General features: G+C 33.4%; 1 protein-coding gene across 1 annotated transcript; it reads right to left on the bottom strand.

Annotated features, from left to right (window-relative positions):
* Positions 1-6,838: 6,838 nt before the first annotated feature.
* LOC147390686 (FAD/NAD(P)-binding oxidoreductase family protein) lies at positions 6,839-18,791 on the bottom strand. The gene is made up of 9 exons (XM_086417379.1): positions 18,649-18,791; positions 18,387-18,486; positions 14,814-14,994; positions 13,476-13,548; positions 13,179-13,358; positions 10,383-10,480; positions 9,740-9,828; positions 8,843-9,016; positions 6,839-7,309 (listed from the first exon to the last, which is right to left on the bottom strand). Exons 1-9 carry the CDS (start codon positions 18,689-18,691, stop codon positions 7,141-7,143), a joined length of 1,107 nt encoding a protein of 368 aa, XP_086273505.1. The 5' UTR covers positions 18,692-18,791; the 3' UTR covers positions 6,839-7,140.
* Between the last annotated feature and the right edge of the window lie 376 nt (positions 18,792-19,167).

The raw sequence follows: 19,167 nt of genomic DNA, 5'->3' as shown, positions 1-19,167 counted from the left end.
GGATCTTATCATCGGCCACGGACGTAGTCCATCTCACTAAATCACGTAAATTTTGTATTATGTTCTTATCTCTCCTTATTTTTTATTTGTGTTTTTTTTTTTTTTTTCTAATTATTATCGTGGTTCCCCATGTTCAAAATTTTTATACATCCTTATCTCATCAATCTCCATGTTGTAAAGTGAATACCCACCAATTCCACTTGAATGCTTAGCCTTTTTTTCATTTTTCATTCCTTCTCTATTTTAGACTTATTCCCACCTTAGTACTTAAATTAAGTTCAATTTTACTATCATTCCTTTATACTTTAGGTTATGTTATTCTAGTGAGTACTGATTTCTTATGAAAAGAAAGAGAAGAAGTTTGAAATAATTTTGATTTTCAAATTGAATGTAATAGAAAAATATTACGTAAAAATAAATGGTTGAGGGATGCACAAAGCACCGTCCTAAAATGAAATTCACCCGTGCTACAGTACCACAGTCTGTAGGTATTTGTTCTCAATGATACAACAACCCACGTTTCCAAAAGAGTACTTTAATAGGAATGTAACTTTGAACTCGACAATGTTGTGTGCTCTCACAACGAAGAATAAAAATATACTGGTAGTCAAAAAACTTAAATTAAGTAAAAATCAGAAAGTAAGTAAGTATTTTTAAATCTACTAAGTAAGAGGATATAAATAAAGAGAAAGTGATTATTTAGAATAATCACGAACCTCTTTGAATGTAATGGTTCAGAACAAACATATTGTATTAGTTCATAACAAAACGAATTAAAATGACTAGAATTTTAAATGAAAATGGACCTTGATAATTGAAGTAAAAAATTTGCCTTTGCGCTCACGCATTAAGGTTTTCGGACTGACAGATCCAAATCCTAATTGGAACCTTAGATTTTTCTTTTCGGCCCCCATGTGCGCGCCTGAGCCCGCTACTACTTTTCTCCACTTTAAAACTATTAGAAGTACAATTATTTAAGAATTGCAAATCAATTATTCTCCTAATTAATCAATGTGGGACTAAAATTACTCAAAGTCAAACAACAAACTATCAACTAAACTCAAAGCAATAAAGTAAAAAGTATAAAGCATAAAACATAAAACAAATTTAGGATTAATTAACCCTATGATTTAAATATTGATCTACCTTATGAATTAAACCTATTGAATATTAAAGGGTTTTCAAATTCAACCCTCTAAATTCCAACAAGTTATATCTATGTTAACCGGTTCACTTGGTTGAATTCGGGTTCGTGGTTCAACAAGCTAAAATGAACCTGATTCATAGGGGTAGGTAGAGATAATTCATTTCTTAATTCGCTTTGGTTTCTTAGATCGGTTCGTTAGTTTAATATGATTCATTTGTGCATACATATAATTCAAATATACAAGTTATAAGTTCAATTATAATGCTAAAAATTTTAAGTTAAATAAAAATAAATTAATATAATAATCTAAATTCTAATATAAACAATGAAAAATAAATAAATTGATTTGATTCACCGAACCACATTGTTGGTTCGCCAAACCCAAACAAAATTCGATAAAGGTTCGAATAAATAAACGATTCGTGATTCAATCTAGTACCAACAAATTAGGTTTATACCATTACACATGAGGTCATCTCAACCTTCAAATTTAAATTATGTTTAGGAAAGATTTCTTCGCGTCTTGTGTTATACGTATTTCGAGATTATATGTATCACATAGAGAGGATGAAGCACATTTTTTCCCTTGAGTTTTTTTTTTTTTTTTTCAAAATCTGTCCAATATTGCCTTCAAAAGTACTAAAATGCCCTCATGATCACTATCAACAAAAGGAGATGAGTAAAATACACTCTACACACGCGTGGGTAGCTTATATAATTAACATTCCTCTTAGAAAATTGAGAGACCTATAAAGAGACAATATGGAGAAGAATCAAATTATTGAAATTAGGGGACCATGGTTTGGGCGTGCAATGCTCTCGGCATGGCAGTGTCTGCAAACCCCCCAATCAGTGGATATTTCTTTTCAATTCTTTTCTTTTTTATTCTATCACCTGCAATTATATGGAATCCATAGAACAAATCTTGTTTATTTGACACACATTATTTGTATTAGTTTTACATGTTTTTCGGTTTTTTATTTTTTTTATTTTTATAACCGGGTATCCACGTAAATAGGGGATCGGGTTGTATCTTGGTCTTGTCCAAGGACTAGTCCCAGGGCACGTGCATCGCCCGCACATCACACGCATCAGGTAAGTAAGAATGTGTCCTCGCAGGTGACTCCTAAGGAATCAATGCTTATATTGGATATCGAATTTACGATCTACGGGCATTAATCAAATCAGATAAGATTAGATTTAATCTAAAAATGCTAAATTTTAAGATCAGATTAGATCTTAGAATCAATAACAATAAAAGTGAAATATACTCCATCGTCATTATACATACATACTCATCAAATCCAAGATATTCTCTTATCGTTATCATTAAATCAAAATAACTTCTTGTACTTGTATTTTCATTCAATCCCGAGGAAAAGGGATCTACGGTTATGTGCATGCCACCACGTCAAAATGTCATTTTTGTCACCCTCAAAAATGTCACTCCAGCATTAATGAAAAAAAAAAAAAAAAACTGGTAACATTAGTCTAAATCATGGTTCCAATAGTTTATTTTCCATCCTTTATTTTAACTCATAATGTTTTCACCTCTCATTCTATGTTGGTGGTTGGGTCTTATTAAAGCTAAAGTTATTTTAAACACCAAGAAATAAAAATTAAAACCAACACCATTATCATGTTCCCTACTTTCGTTCTTCTTTTTTGTGTTTTGTGTGTTTTGGTATGTTTATTTAAGTTTGTTTGTAGCTTTTGAGCGGTTCCTTGTATTTGAAAGAAAGTTCGAGAGTTGATTATAGGGTGGTCCAAGGAGTTGCTTCTCTTGGTGGTCCCATAAATCTTTCTTTAAATAGGGACTAGGGAGTCGGTAACCGACCTTCCATTGATATCCTATATAGATCAAATGTTGAACAATTGTACGATTAAAAGCAAACACGTGGAACCGTCTTCGGTCCAAAATCCAAATTATGAGATTCTAAGCCTTTAGATGTTTGACGCTTTGTTTATTTCAAATTAGACAACTTTTGGATTTATTTAGTGTAAGACTTTTGTACGGGAATGCAACTTGGGTGGACCGAATCCGATGGGTTCAACCGAACCTTGAGTCAGGTTAGGGCGCAATTCAGGGAAAAATATTTGACCGAATCAAATTGGGTTAGGTTTGGGAATAAACATTGTATTGTTCAATTTGTTCAAACCTGAACTTAATATAGTTATAATTTTTAAAAAAATTCTCAAAATGAAGCACAAAAATCGACTAATTTTTAAAATGGTGGACTATTGAAATTATTTTTGATAATAGTAAATTATCATTTTCGCAATTAAATTTTTTTTAATCAAATCAATAAAAAAAAATGAACAGTATTTTGATAATTTTTCATATCAAAAATACCCTTTTCAAGTTATAATATTATTTTAAACGTGTAGACAAGATTCTGTTGACATTTTATCAGAATATGATTTTATACAATATCGTCAAGGTCTTGTCAACATTAGATCATAATACTATTTTAAACAGTGTCAATAAGGTTTTCTCGACATTATATCAAAATGTTATTTTATATAGTGTCGAGAAGACCCTATCAACACTGTACCTATAATTAAATTAGGATTGGAAGAAGAGAGTAATTTCGGTATAAAAAAAATTTATCAAAACATTATTCATTTTTTTTTTTTATGGATTTGGTAAAAAAAATTATTTCCATAAAAAGATACATTACCATTTTCAGAATTAATTTCAATAGTTCATCATGTTGGGAATTAATTGATTTTCGGAGCATGTTTTGGTAAATTTGCCTGTAATTTAAATATCTTTTAAAAAATCTTTATTTCTTTCTCATTCACAATTCACATTTAAAAATTTAGTAAATCATCATCATCATCATCTTTGTCTTTCCATTTGCTTATAATTTTATGTGTGTGAACTCTGAAATATATTTTTAGAAATATTTGTGAAAAAATGTTAACATACCACACAACTTTATTTAAGTCATTAACCTTATTAAATTATTTAGTATTAATAAGGAATGAGCCAACCCAATGACCAATTTGGGTTGGGCTTGGGTTAAGCATTTCATGCCCAAGGTTGGATTGGCATTTGTCAAGTTACATCGGACTAAGTCCGACACACAAAAATCACCATTTTTCGACAGTCTCTAAATATCACATTGAAAATCCGAGAACATGAAAACGTAGCAATCGTCCAGGCGAATGAGTGGATATATGGTATGAATCGATCGGATGAATGAGCAATGGTAAGAGACCATTTCAATAAATCATAAAAAAAAAGTTGAAGTTTTTGGTGAGAACATGCACTCGTGCGGAGTACCTCATTTTTTGTTATTTTCAGAAATGCTAATCAATCTGGATAAAAACTTTCTTCTTGGGAAATGTAGAATTTTCGATGTGATGAGACATGATCATTTGAATGCATCATCCTCCTGCCTCAAAAAATGGAGTCCTTCATAGAAATCACAGATTTTCAATAGGCTATAGGTCTCACATCGAAAATCCGAGAAAAAGGAAAGGTAGCTATCTTGCAAACAGATGATTAGATATACGATATGAATCGATCGGATGATCGAGAAAAAAGATACGACTGTTTCAATAAACCATAAAATTTTCATGGGGAATACCTCATTCTTTGTTTTTTTCAGGAATGCTAATCAATCTAGATTGAAAATCTTTATTCTTGAGAAACATAGGTATTTTATGCGGATGAGTGAACGTAAATTACAAGTTAATCCCATGGATGAGTAATGAGATATGACCATTTGAATGCATCATCATCTTGCCCTGAAAAATGGAGTCCTTTTATAGAAATCATTGCTTCTGATAGGCTATAAGTCTCAGATAAAAAATCCGGGAACATGAAACATAATTATCATCCAAACGGACGAGTAGATATATGGTATGTATCAATCGGATGAATGACAATCAGATTCATATCTAATTATTCAAGTAAGAGGGATGTACCCTTTCAGATTGAACACCAACGGTCGAAGTAGATAATTGCAATTTTTTCAATGATCAACAGTCAAATGTTGGGGGTTGCACCCGTCCACCATGAGCAATGATCAACTTAGTAGTCCAATGATCAATCTGATCAAACTAATCGATAAGTGCAAAATGTGCCTCATAAGCGCCAAGTACACTACGAATGTGCTGTTTCTCCGACTTGAGTCCTTATATTTGTTACACTAATGTTCAAAACTTATATTCTCCTCGACCATGTGAAATTATTATTCCAAGAAAAAATCGATGAATCTGATCTCACGTCCTGAAGGCCACACTGAGAAATATATCTATCGAATGGTTCAAGAGTCCAGACTGGAATCGAGATTCCAACCAATTTGCTTCTCATGATAACGAACCATATTAAAATCCCATAAACAATCGATGGACCATTAACTCAATGAGCAAAATATCAATTAAAAATTGTTCCAGAATAGAAAATTATCTATAACAAGATTTGATGCATAAACAACCACAATATAGAATATTTACTATGATTAGTGAACTGGAGATACTTCAAATTAGTATAACATTTACTATTATTCTGTATAATAAGTACCATTTTACAGTTATCTGCGATTGCTAATGTAATATTTACTATGATTAGTGAACTGGAGACACTTCAAATTAGTTCTATTAGTAAAATTTATAAACATTTTAGCTGATTTCTGTCAATTAGGACGAGTACGAATGTGATCAGAATAACATCAGAGATTATTTTGTTCCTTGTGATTCAAATGTAGCCTAAGAACGTGGTTTTTAACAAAAATGCAAGCTGAATATTAAAATAATAATAATAATAATAATAATAATAATGATAAAATAAATTTGGAGCAGTTCCTTAAGATACTTAATCAATCTCAGGTAAACAGCACAAAAACAGGGGAAAAAACAAAGGGGAGCAACTAGGTTCGGTTTGGGGCCAAATTGGAACCAAACCAACATAGGTCACTTCCACTAAATAAGAAGCTGAACCAAACAGAAATGCCAATAGAACCAAACCAAACAAAGGACAGTTGGGTTGCCAATATTCTATAAACTTCCTTGGAAATAACATATTTTTAATTGAAAAATAGCCAAATATACAATAAACATAAAATTTCATATAATAAATCATTAATCTATCCAAAAAAAAAATTCATTAATTAATCCATAAAAAATAAAAGATAAAAAGTCATTAATATACATCCTAACTCCTAAAATAATTCATAATAAATTACTATATATTCATCTATTACATGAGGCACAATGTGAAAAAAGCCCAAATTTGATGGTCCTAGGCCCTCAAATTTCATAAAATTCGACGGGCCAAAGGGTCGAATTGGCATCGAATTTTTCATTGTCAATTTTTTTATTTTCGACAGGTTGAAATTGTCAAATTAATGAAAGATGGGAGAAATTCGACAGCTCTGAGCCGTCAAATCTGGGAACGTCAAAATTCAATTTCCAAAATTCATGGGCCTTGGCCTTTCTGTCGAATTTTCCAATTTTCACGTAGTGAGGGTTCGGTTCCTAGTTTGAATCGGACCAAGTTGCTCCCCTAAAAAACTACTCAGAGAAGTATTTTCTTCTTCTATATTGTGTTTTCTAGCAATTCATCAGTCGTACAATAATCATAACAGTTGCAATATGTGAAGTTGTATTAATTGTCTCGGATAAATAAATAAATAAAAAAGACTCAATTATTGTAAAAATAAATCTAAGAAAAACAAGTGATAAAGGTGAAAAGGTCATCTGTAATTTAATTGATAAATTCTTCTCCAATTAGATCCAGAAATCCCATCACATTCTCATGGTGCACAATATAAAATGAGAAAATCTATTGGCTCACCAGCTTTTACTTACAGCACACCAATCCTTCTGAAACTAAATGATTGCTTACATATAGGTTGGTGTGTTATAAGTAAAAGTTGGTGTTAATAGAAGCTCTCTATAAAATTCATGAAAAATTAACCACTTGAACAGAGATACATGCATGTACCTGCTTATGAGAAACACAACAGTGAGGTTTCCAATTATCACAAGCAACTCAAGATATCGAGAAGCTTTGCAGAAGCTGCCATGCCGCTAAGTACTGCACCTTCAACATTTGGACTGACACAAAAGTCTCCACAGATGGCCAATCTCTTGCTTCTATCCCAAAGGCACTTCTCCTCCGCAACAATCGTAGCAGGAAAAGCACTACCCCTTGCAATTTTAAAGCATTGAAACATATCAAATAGGTGTTAAAATAAACATTTTCGTCATTTTAATAATGACACTCCATTTTGTGAAATTTCTAATTGTGAAACATTTTTGCCTGGTAGTAACAGAGGCCTGCTTGTGAGATACATAGGGTGTGATTCTTGTTTTCTTTGCAAATCCAATGGGGAGTCTGAATCACCTCCTCATGCATTGTGGGGTCGCTCATCAGATTTGGTCTCATTTTCTTTTGTTGTTCAATTTTTGATTGTGTGCCCCTCATTCCATCCGTGCAGTGTTCGAGGGATGGAGGTCCACACACTTTGTTGGAAGGGAGAGGATTCTTTGCAACTTTATTCCACAAAGGTCTTATTTGTACTTGAAAACATAAAAAATCCATGCACTTAGTTGATGATTTTGTCCACAAATGTACTTGCTAATGAAGAACATAACACCTAAAAATCTATTACTCCAAAATTCTCGAGCCTTACAAGACAACTAACTAAATAGAAACATATGAATAAAAAATCTATTTTTTGGTAAAATTATTGACCAATCAATCGGAAAGAGAACTAGACTAATGAGACTAATCACTTCCAATGGGCACACTATAACATGTTTGAACAACTCTATAATATCCAAATATACACACACAAAAAACTACTAGTGATATTTAGTGTTGGGAGGTTCAGTCACTAAACCATCAGTCTAGGTGGATCACTGCATGTACCATGCGGCATAAACATATATGTATATCTATAACATATCCTATTTCAAACAAATTATTGCACGTGATATTATTTTATCACCTGCACTAGTAGTAATAGAAAAAAAAAATAATGCATGAAGATTCATTAATTGGTGTACACATTAAAGCTGTGTAGAAAAAGAACACTATTTTTTCAAAAGATTCAGCAATGGCGAAGCTGGTATCATTCACTTCAAAGAACTTCTATTTAGTAAAATACTTAGTTTATAAAAATTATTGTTTTCGAATCTAATTAATATATTGTTTATCATGGTTTACAGTTTTGTACCGTCTAGCGATGTCTCAACCAAGCATTCCAGTTTCAGCCAAGACCGAAATGAAACATTGACCCCAACATAAAATGTTTTGAATTTGTTTCAAATTATTATGAAATTTCCCGGTCGAGACAACATCAGTTTTTCTCCTAACCGAAACATTGCCTCAAGAGGAGATTTTAATCTTACTGTCTACATGATTTCTGTGTGTAATTAATTATTCGTACGTATGATTTTCAAATACAACATTTGCATCGTTCCCTTGTATCTAAGCAATCCAAATACATTTTTATATGTAAAGAGAAAGAGAGAGAGAGAAAAAGGGAGGGGTAAAACTTCTACAAGAACAAAGCATATAAACAAAATAAGGACCTCACTAAATGAGCCATCCAAAATTAAAAACAGTTACGTGGATTATTTCACCATATGTGGGAAAAAAAATTCAAACTGGCACACATCAGTGATTAATTACACAAAGTCGCAGCAAAAGAGGACATTTTCTTTTGAGATACTGACCATCTATGAGCTTTCATGAAGAATGGTTGAGGAATATTATGTGATGTGCTTTGAAATTCGTGGAATAGGTCTTCAGCCACCTTTGAAAGTAACAAACTCGAGGGCTTCTGAAGTCCTGTTTGGGTAATTATACGCTTTGCATACTCTGCTGTTGAATGCAATACCCAACACTCACTGTATATTGATGAAGCAAATTAGTAAAAATATAACTTACATAAGTAGAGCTTGAATTTGACCTTTATCCCATTTTGAAATAATAAAGGGTTGTAATGATGCACCAGAAAAAAAGCTTTCCCAGAAAAAGGCAATTTGCATGTTTATGATTGTGCATTTTCATGGGAAAATCATTTGACTGAGGAAACAATTTTCCCATCTTTGAGGGAAAAATCTCTGACCCGACGCCTCAGGAAAATGGTTTTCTCATCAAGGAGGGAAAACCCTAATTTATACATTCTCTAACCCTAAAGCCCCCCAGGATTGTTCTGGCACTGACTTGGGTATCAGAACATCCAGGAGTTTTTGGGAGTAGATTTCAAGGAGAAGTAGAACACATCAGCCAATCTCTGATACCTCATGGTGGAGCCAGGATTTTGCATCCACAAGTATCCCCACTCCTAGAACTAAAACCCACTCTCTTTTTTGACATTTCCATAGAAGCAATCAAACCCCAGCAAACATTTTTCCAGGAAATTGATTTTATCAAGAAATTTCTCTTCTATCAAAGAGAAATATGAATTCTTTGATATGCTAAAAGCTCTTACCCCCAGACACTTATGTCGGACATTTCACGTTTTATGCTAAAATGCTATGTACATGACATGGCCCCGTCCTTGTGTCTTCCATACTCAGGTAAAACAGCATAAAAGATACACCAAAGAGGAAAATGTTTACACATACCTAGTGGCAAAACGCCCTGGCTTGCTGCTGTCACAAAAAGCCCAGCTTAGAATTTCAGAGTTCTTGAATGAAAAGCCTCTTATAGGTATCTGAAAAATAAGAAAATAATTCGATCAAACAACAACAACAACAAAAAATTAAAAATAAAGAAACATAGTGCCAACACAATATGACATTACTAAAGAATCATTTGTGAAACGGTCAAATATTTTTTATTTATTGTTATTAGGAGTGTTCAACAATCGCTTGAGAATATAAGAGAAAAAAACCACCAAGTTTATTCAATCAGGTTCTGTGAGACAACGAAGTGTTGCAGAATTGGCAAGATCTTTCCAAAAGGAAGTCCCAGTTATTGTGTTGCGGGTATCCCATAAGGATGGTTTACAAACCCAATGTCAGCCAAGATGCAGTTAGGGGTTTTACTGACAAGACCTCCTAGGCTAAACGTAAAATCGACAGGCTTATCTTAAGCATCCAACTCATCTATCTGAAAGGCCCAGACAAAAAATTGCAAATAGAATAATTAGGATTTTTCAATTATGCTAGTGTTTGGAGAAGATCTAAGGAGACAAAGTGATTGAATGTTAACGACACATTACTTAAAGGAGTAACTTAGTTCAGCAATGCATGATGAATATCTTACCGAAGACAATGGTTCTGAAAATGCCAACATGAGAGCAAAGCACGGAAGAACGGGAACTTCTTGCAGCTTTAGAGCCAACTCCGGGACCAAAGTCATATCTGAGGTGATCCAAACCAAACAGACAGTCATTGAGGTACCTTCTACTGGTTCTTTCAGTCAACTGAAGTCAATATGTAATTATATTGAGAAATATGAATTGAGTTGCTGAGTAAAATGGAAAATGTTCATCCATGTCAAAGGCCTATTCCCCAACCAGTGTGATCCAATCCATGAACCTTTTACTTCAGTCCCCCTTGTGGTATGGTTATACATATTTTACAAATATAGTGTTTTTTACAAAACACCGTTCTTTTAAATTGTTAGTTGCAATTACCAGCCTGATTTAACATAAATAACAGCTTGAATTATTCATTTTTTGGGCTGTATATTACGTAGATACACCTTTACCGTCATCTTACCTACGGGGGAATGCAAAACGAATCAAAACAATCTAAGGTGCTATTTGTAGACACATTAAACGTGCAACAAAATCTCAAACATAAATGATATGGTAGGTTCAAAGTCCCAGTCTCGAGTTACATCTCAGACATTCGAAAACACATCTCAACCGAGACAGTAGAATTGGAACCAAGACAACGGTATGAAAAACTTAAACAAAATGAGACAAACCCAAAGTGCACCATTATAGTTGCCTCTAAGACCAAGATGTGTCAGCCAAGACATTCAAAGACAGAAGAACTACCCTTCAAACCATTGACATAGACGTGGTGTAAGGGTATAACTTAGATACAAGGTGGCCAATAAGGGAAATTTGAAGGCTGCTGAAAGCATTAAATTGAGTAACTTGTAATAGGCTGCTCAAAGCATCTCCGGTCAACGCAACATATAAGGATTCCAAAACTGAAAGGTCAAATTGAGTCCAAATGACATGTCTGAAATTGCCTGTTGCCCGTCCTCCCAAACCAAAGCTTCCGACGATCCTTCGCAAAGAATTGGTAAAGTCCACCTTCCAAATCCCACAAATGAGGCTTACACTTCAACTTTGATACTCAACCCCCTGACTCAAAGAGCTTTGCAAACTAAGAGAACCAAGAATTTCCTTCAACTAATCCTTTTTTTCATTTGGGGAGTAAGGCAATCCAGTATGGGATCATAAATGAACATCCTTAACAAGATCCAACAACCTTTAAAATTCTCCATTGGTTTCCTCCACACCACTTTTCTTTACAGGCTCAAACCCTTCTCGTAACACTTCTACTGGCCAATCTACTTCCTTCTTCAGCATAAACAAGGAACCGGACAACCAGATAGATTTTTTTAACTATTTCTTTTCACCATGAAGCACTTCAGGTCGATTTTATTGAACATGTCTGACACCTGAGCTAGAGCCCACAAACAACTCAACTAAGACCAATAAATATCCCTAAACTTTGACCGTCAGAAACCACTCATTCTGAACAATGCAAGAGAAGCATCAGCATCAGTTTAAGGTCCATAAATTAGCCAAATGTGGGATTTGTTGAATCTTTCCAGGGTCAAATATTAGATCTCATCTATATCCAGACACCAATGTTTTTCCCTTAAAGGATATTTGATTTGGAGATTCTTAAATCTTAACCTTTACAATTATGTGGGGCATCCAGAAGAAAATAGGAAAATTTTAATGGCAAGGAAGAGGATATCCATGTTATAATCCTCAAGATTGAGTCCCTTTAGTTTCATTAATCAATATCCAAGTATATAAGCATTTTTTGAGGACATTGTCTTGCAGTGGGACCTCATCGTAAAGGGTAATCTAATGATCTACATTTTTCTTACTTCCCCCCAGTAGATCTTTTAGACATCCTAGGGTTGTGTTTCTTTTGTTTGCTTAAAGATAATGAAATCCGGATAAATACCAATACTTAGTACAGGTAGAAAGATACAGATCGAAACAAATAGTTCTCGTGGTCCAGAATCCAAAAAAGAAAAGTTTGGAGCATTAAATTGCTTGTGTCCATAGAACATCTGACGTGACATAGATAATGAATAAATAGGAGTTAATATCATTCCAATTGCCATTACAAAAGAAAATAATATCTTTGAAAGAAAAACACTTTACTTACAAACTTAGTAAGATTTTACCTCTTACTAAGGGTCCTTGAACTCAAATGGATTACCAAATTGGCAATCCAACACCATAGCCCTCTAGATTTCATAGAGAAACTCAGATCCAAAAAAAATATTCAATTTTATTTCAATTTTAAAATTGAAATTGAATGGAGAAAAAAAACATTTTTTTCAATTTTATTTTTCAAAATATATAGAATGTTGTCCCCTACATCCCTGTGGCATCGGATCATATTTTTGGATGCCACAAGGTGAGTTAACGACCCTTAGTAAGAGTTGAAATCTTACTAAGTTAGTAAGGATAGTTGGACTCTTTTCGAAATTAAAAAATATTTGGGGCTGGTAATAATTCCAAAAAATACTACCAATTCTGCAACAAAACCACTCATTCCGGGCAATGCAAGAGAAGCCATCGAGAAGCTACTGAACATTGTAAAGATTTTTGGCATTGGCATAGCTATTCCTCCCATTTCGTCGAGATAAACAAGACGTATTCTATCATAACTCGTTCCTGCCAAAATACATCCTTTTCCAAAAAAGTTTATATTTACAATAATAATAATAATAAGAGTAAGAGATGGATTTAAGAAAATACGACCTCTACATCAAAAACATCTCAAAAATCTCTAATCAAGAATAACAAGCATAAATAGATGAACAACAAACACTTGAAGAAAGGCGTCACACCTAAAGGGGGTTGTCGTCCAGTTAAGCCTGTGAACCTTGGAGAAACTATATTTTTATCTGATGCAACCACACCATCAAAATGGCCAAGAGTTTTTCCATCCAAATCAATCAACCACCATAAATTCTTATCCTCCAACCATTCCAATTTCCCAACAGTCATTCCGAACTTGGTTTCCACCCCTGAAGATCAATAGAAAAAGCGAAAAAATGCAGAAAATGAAAGGTACACAATCTTTAAAGTTACTCAAACTCTAATGCACCCATGAATAAAAGAAACAATATGAAATCTATAAATACCAGGATCTTGGCACATTGCTCTACATATGGAATTCATGCCTGGGATACCAACGTACTTCTTGCTTGATCCTTCCTACAAGGGATACCAAAATCACATTTTTACATCTAGAAATATATGTTCATACATGCATGTATGTAGTTTGTATGTTAGATTTAGGTATCTAGCCAATGTAGAGAAATCTTTATGAAAGTTATACGGATAATATTATTCTTTTCTCAACAAAAGAGGTGTATATAGGAATTTTTTGAATGCATGGAACTCACTTATTAAACCTAGAATTTCCTATCAACACATTATTCGTTTTTTTTTTCTTTTGCTAAGCAAGAAAGAGATTCCTTTCAACAAACTATTCATTTGTCACTTGCTAAGAAATAGAAAAGAGAAAGAAACTATATTATATGCATACGTAAACTTATCTATGCACGTATGATGCATCTATTTTATAGATGTCATGCATGTGTAACCAAATACACATAGCCATGAGATAGATAATATTAACAACTTGTAGACATTTAAACAGTTGTTTTGTGTGTGTTTGCATGTATTGACCTAAAAATTTCTTTGCGAGTACATGTGTCTGCAATTCTTCTCTATCCTTTTTTCCTTTCAATTTGTAAACATTAGTTCTTTCAAATACATGCATGGGTGTGTGAATGTGAAGGTGCCACCTCGCTGAGGTGCTCAAGTCTATGCGGTAATACAACAGATATGGGATCAAAACCCCACCTCCACACTTAAACCTATTAATATATAGAACAGTTTAAAATTTTGTCCTGTTTCAGAATGTTTTGATAGCAGGTTTCGGTTCCAGCGGAACATTCTAGTTTCATCTGAGACAGGAACAGAGAAATTGACCCTGAAACATTCGATGTTTCAAACTGTCTCAGAATATTTTAATAAACGCCGTTTTGGTTGTCTCCTAACCAAAACATTGCATCGAAATGAGATATTAAACCTTGGTTTCTAGGGAAAATTACCGTCAAATCTTTATTTTTTGGGAAAAAAATTCTCATGATTAAAAATACAGACAAAAAGGTCACTTTAAAAAAATTATTTTGCCTATGAGGACCTTTTGCAAAATCCAACTGGTGTGGACCTGCTTGTTGGGTTTCGAATAAACTTGATGCAACTCTCTCCCTCCTACCAATGAGACATGTATCTCCTCACTCCCTACCACTTAATTTCCTTCCCCCTCAAAAAGAGTCCAACCAACTGAATTGCGAACTTAAATTGTCAATGTTGCAAAGGCTACAACATATTTTATTCAAAAAATTTGCGTAGAGTTTTATACTAAAGGGAAGTATAGATAGAATTAAAGTTGAGGTGTCATGGTAAACCTTTTCAAAGTCAACAAATTTAGCTGATACACGATCAAAGGACCCAAAATTCTCCTTCCATTCAGCAACAAGACCTCTAGCCTCCCACTCATGTAAAAAAGAAATCACGTCATTGTTGGTCATGGTGAAGAAAGGGACACCATGGTCGAAGAAGAGCTCCTTCCCATCTTCAGTAATTTCTCTATGTGAATTATATAGAAATTAAACCATATGTTTATTAAATTTAAATATAATAATAATAGCAATGAAATAATTTAGAGTTCAAAAGAATTTAAAAATTAAACCACCTCATAAATATTTGTATAAAAAGAAAATGCAACAATGATATCCCAGCAGAAATATTTAAAATGGTCCATCAAATATAATATCAATTTTGGATATCCACTTCTACAATATAAAAGAGATGAAGGACATATCCGAATGCGTGCCAAAAATAGTATAAAAAACTAAATTTTCAGAAAAAGAAACACAGGCTTTTTTTTGGTTTCTCTAATTTATTTGGTGAAAATTGAAATAATTTCTTTTACAATTAAATTACTTTAGAAAGAAGAAGGGAGAGAAGGAATCTCTCATGAAGCTATATAGAAATAATATCTCTATTTTTGAACGGCTACACCCTATTTACCATGTGCTCTTCAATGTGGGTTTCTAATCCGGTGAGAAAATCACTTCGAACTCCAAGAGCAACACCAACTGGGCTTCAAATTTTTATATTTAGAGATGGAGCCCTCCAAACCAAACTCCAACCAGGCTTCAAAATGAAGATTTGAGCTCTATATTACTGTTCACGTCTTCAAATATAGATCCTAAAGAGAATTTTTGAAGTCCCGTCTCTATCACTATTTAAATACCTATTATATCCCCTTTTTTTTCATAAATGCCATTTTTGACCTTCTTTTTTCATGGAATATGTTTTATATAACATTTTTGTCCCCTACCTATTATAACCCCCTTTTACCATAAATGCCAATTTTGACCTTTTTCATGGAACATGCTTCAAATACTATTTTTTCCCCTACCTATTATATTCCCCTTTTATTTTTGTGACTGAGTGAATAGTGTTTTAGAGAATGAATAGTCATTTGAAGTTGGGGCTCAGTGGAGTTCTGAAGTGGTTCGGAGTCTTCAAAATGAAAAAGATGCCAATTTGAAGACAAAATTTGAGTTCCTAGGTTGGAGTTGCTCTAAAGGGATTGATTATACAAAGTAAGAGTGATCAAAGAAGAAATCAAAGGTCAGTGGTACAGCCACAAAATTCAGCAAATTTTTCCAACATTTCATAAAATTTCCGCCAAATAAGGGACCAGCTGACTTAATCGGCTAAGCAATTAATTAAAATGCAATTTGCATTCAACCTCAAAATTTTATCTTCTTCAACCTTAAAATCTCAAGAACAAGATAGAGTTCTTAGGGGGGTAGAAGTTGATGGGTTTTTGGGAAGAAACCCAAAAACATCATTTGCATAGCCCCCAATTTTTTCCGAAACTCGCAAATATTTTTCCGAATTAAACTGAACTGAACCACCACCACCCCGGGCACCAAATGATTGTTAAATCCGAACTTGTTTACCATGATTGGTGTGTCTATATTCCCTTTAGTTGTGTCTGTCACTCAGGAGAATCAATCCAATAAACATGTAAGATACACTATCCTTAAAAAATCTGTTTGTTCCGCAAGTTATTTGATGTTAAAAATGTTTAACGAAACCAAAGCAGATTAGCGGAACTATAATACAAGGAAGGAGGAATCCCACTAAAGACTGGGATTCCTCTTTCCACGTTACTGACTTTTGAAGAGTTAGCACCGACTCAAATAGAATCGAGTCCTTCGGTGTTGGCTAATGAAGAAGAAGATTCTAGAAAACTGTAGAATATTCTGGAAGAATCTAGAAGCTTCTTGAAAGTTCTAAAATTTTTTTGGAAAGCTCTAGATGTAGGAAGATTCCAGAAAGTTCTTGTAATATCCTACCAAGTCTATAAATAGGGAAGGAGTCCCCATTTGTAATAAGTAGAGATCAATGAAGTTGTAAAAATGTTAGAAATAAGTCCTACAAGGACTTGAGAGTGGGTGTCTAGTAGACACCGGTGTTTACGAGTTACTAGCTCGTAAGGTGCTAGAGCGCAGAGACGCTATTGAAATTCATATTGGAATTTGTATGAGACAAGAAGGAAGGAGATGAGAGGATCGAGTCACCGTAAATATTTCCGTTGTATGACTCTTCAATTGGTATCAGAGCTTGACATTTGGTATCAAAGATCTTACAACTTTTCCATTAAAAATTGAGTTCAGCTAGCCTTATTAACTTAGTAAGTTTTCAACTCTTACTATGGTCATTAAGCTCACCTTGTGGCATCCAAAAACATGTTCTAATGCCACAAGTTAATAGAGGGCAAAATTATATCAACTTTGAAAAAAAAATTCAAAAAATTAATATTTTCATTGTTGAATTTTAATTTTAAATTTGGGGGTTCTGTGGAAGTTTGGTAGCCGTCCATCTTCAAAACCTTCAATCAAACCCCCAAAAAATTATTTTTGAATGATTATTTTTTTCTATCTCAGTTTTTCCACGAAATCTAGAGGGTTGTGGTGTTGGATTGCCAATGTGGTAATACATTTAAGCTCAAGGACGCTTAGTAAGAGTTAAAATCTTATAAAGTTGGTAAGGAAAGGTTTTTTCTAAAAGAATAATCCCCGATGGTTTGATTAAAATTAGAGATACCCTACATGTTTTAAACCTGATGACATGTCCCTTGACCTAGGTTTCACCTCAATGACTAACAAAAAATTATCTAAATTCCATTATTTTCAATCTCAGGTCAGAAACCCTTTTAATTTTCTTTTAGAAAATCTGTTGTTTTTAATTTATTGAACCTCATCTTCAATTTATTGTAGAAATTCCTAGATATTTCTACCTAAAAATTCATGATCTTCAAAAAATCCTATCTAGTTCTTGCAACTTGAAGGTTGGGGAAGATAATATGCAACGACTATTAGAATATTAGTTATGATGTTATGCATTAAGGTGTAATGCGATACACCAATTCTTGTTTATGTGGTTAGGGTAGTTATGTAACCACTTGTAATACCCATTTTCTTTATTTAATAAGAAACTCACACCAAAGATAATTTAATCTGTGTTATCAATTTATCTCAAAACTTATCAACGACAAATTGTTAGGTGACTTCAAAAATCAATTGCACGGTCAATGTAGAGAGATTTTCAAAAAATAATGATCATATAATATTTCTTACTTTTAAATAATTATTGAAGTTGTGATAAAGATTTTATTTTGTGAGGCAAACAACATGTAAAGTAAACCCATGTTAGGATCAATGTGAGAAGTTAATCTAGCTCCGGGTTTACCACAACAGGACGAAGAAAAACCCAATTCAGAATATGTAAACGATTTCAGTAGCTGCCAAACAGACCCTTTGAGTGTTACATAATTCCAATAATTATTGGTGTTTCATAAAATAAAATAAAGGTTGTTGTGGTACTCGTAACAAACTGTTTCCAAACAGGCCCTAACAATTAATTAAAAATAATAATTGAAATTAAAAAAAGATTAGCACCTCCTTTGAGACATTCTGCCAGCAGGTCCTCTTCCGGATTCGAATACAGTAACGGAGATCCCATTCTTGGCTAGAGAAGACGCACACATCGCACCAGAAACTGACACGTATCACCAACAACACCCATCACATCAATTGTTCTTCAGTTTATTTAAAAATAAAATAAAATAAGGGTTTTTCACTAACACCACCCCTTCACTTCTTTAATCAGATAAGTTGAAGAAGAAGAAGAAGATGAGTAAGTAGTTAGTACTGGACTTACTTCCACTGCCTATTACAGCAACTTTGGAAACAATGCTCTTCATGCTGTTGCTTTTGCGGTGATTGATAGCGGTTTTGTTTAGACTAAAAAGACTATAAGCGATGAAGGAACAAGTTTTTTTTTTTTTTTTTTTTTTTTTTTTTTTGTTGTGTGTGATTGGATAACAAAACTTACAACGACTTTTTCAAACCACCACGTGTTTGCACAACTGCCACTAATAAGTATGGTTTTAACTTCCAAGCCAATTTGATTTTTTTTTTTTTTTTTTTTGTTAAATCCAAACAAATCAAACTAACCTGCCAAATCCAAAATTTGATTACTATATAGTGGGCAAATGAGGCTTTATTATCAGAGTGAGTTCAATTGATAGGCCCGGCAAGATTTATCCATCAAACAAAATATTGCCAAGGATGAATGAGATACAGATCAATCAAATTGAATAGTTCATAAATCCTGAGAAGTAGCTTTGTACCTCGATCTCTACAAGATATTTACTAAAATATTCAATCAAGAGTTTAA

The sequence above is a fragment of the Akebia trifoliata genome, chromosome 11, assembly GCF_017979445.1.
Source record: "Akebia trifoliata isolate Shusen 1 chromosome 11, ASM1797944v1, whole genome shotgun sequence".
Lineage (NCBI taxonomy): Eukaryota > Viridiplantae > Streptophyta > Magnoliopsida > Ranunculales > Lardizabalaceae > Akebia > Akebia trifoliata.
This window is presented reverse-complemented; position numbering and strand designations above follow the sequence as displayed.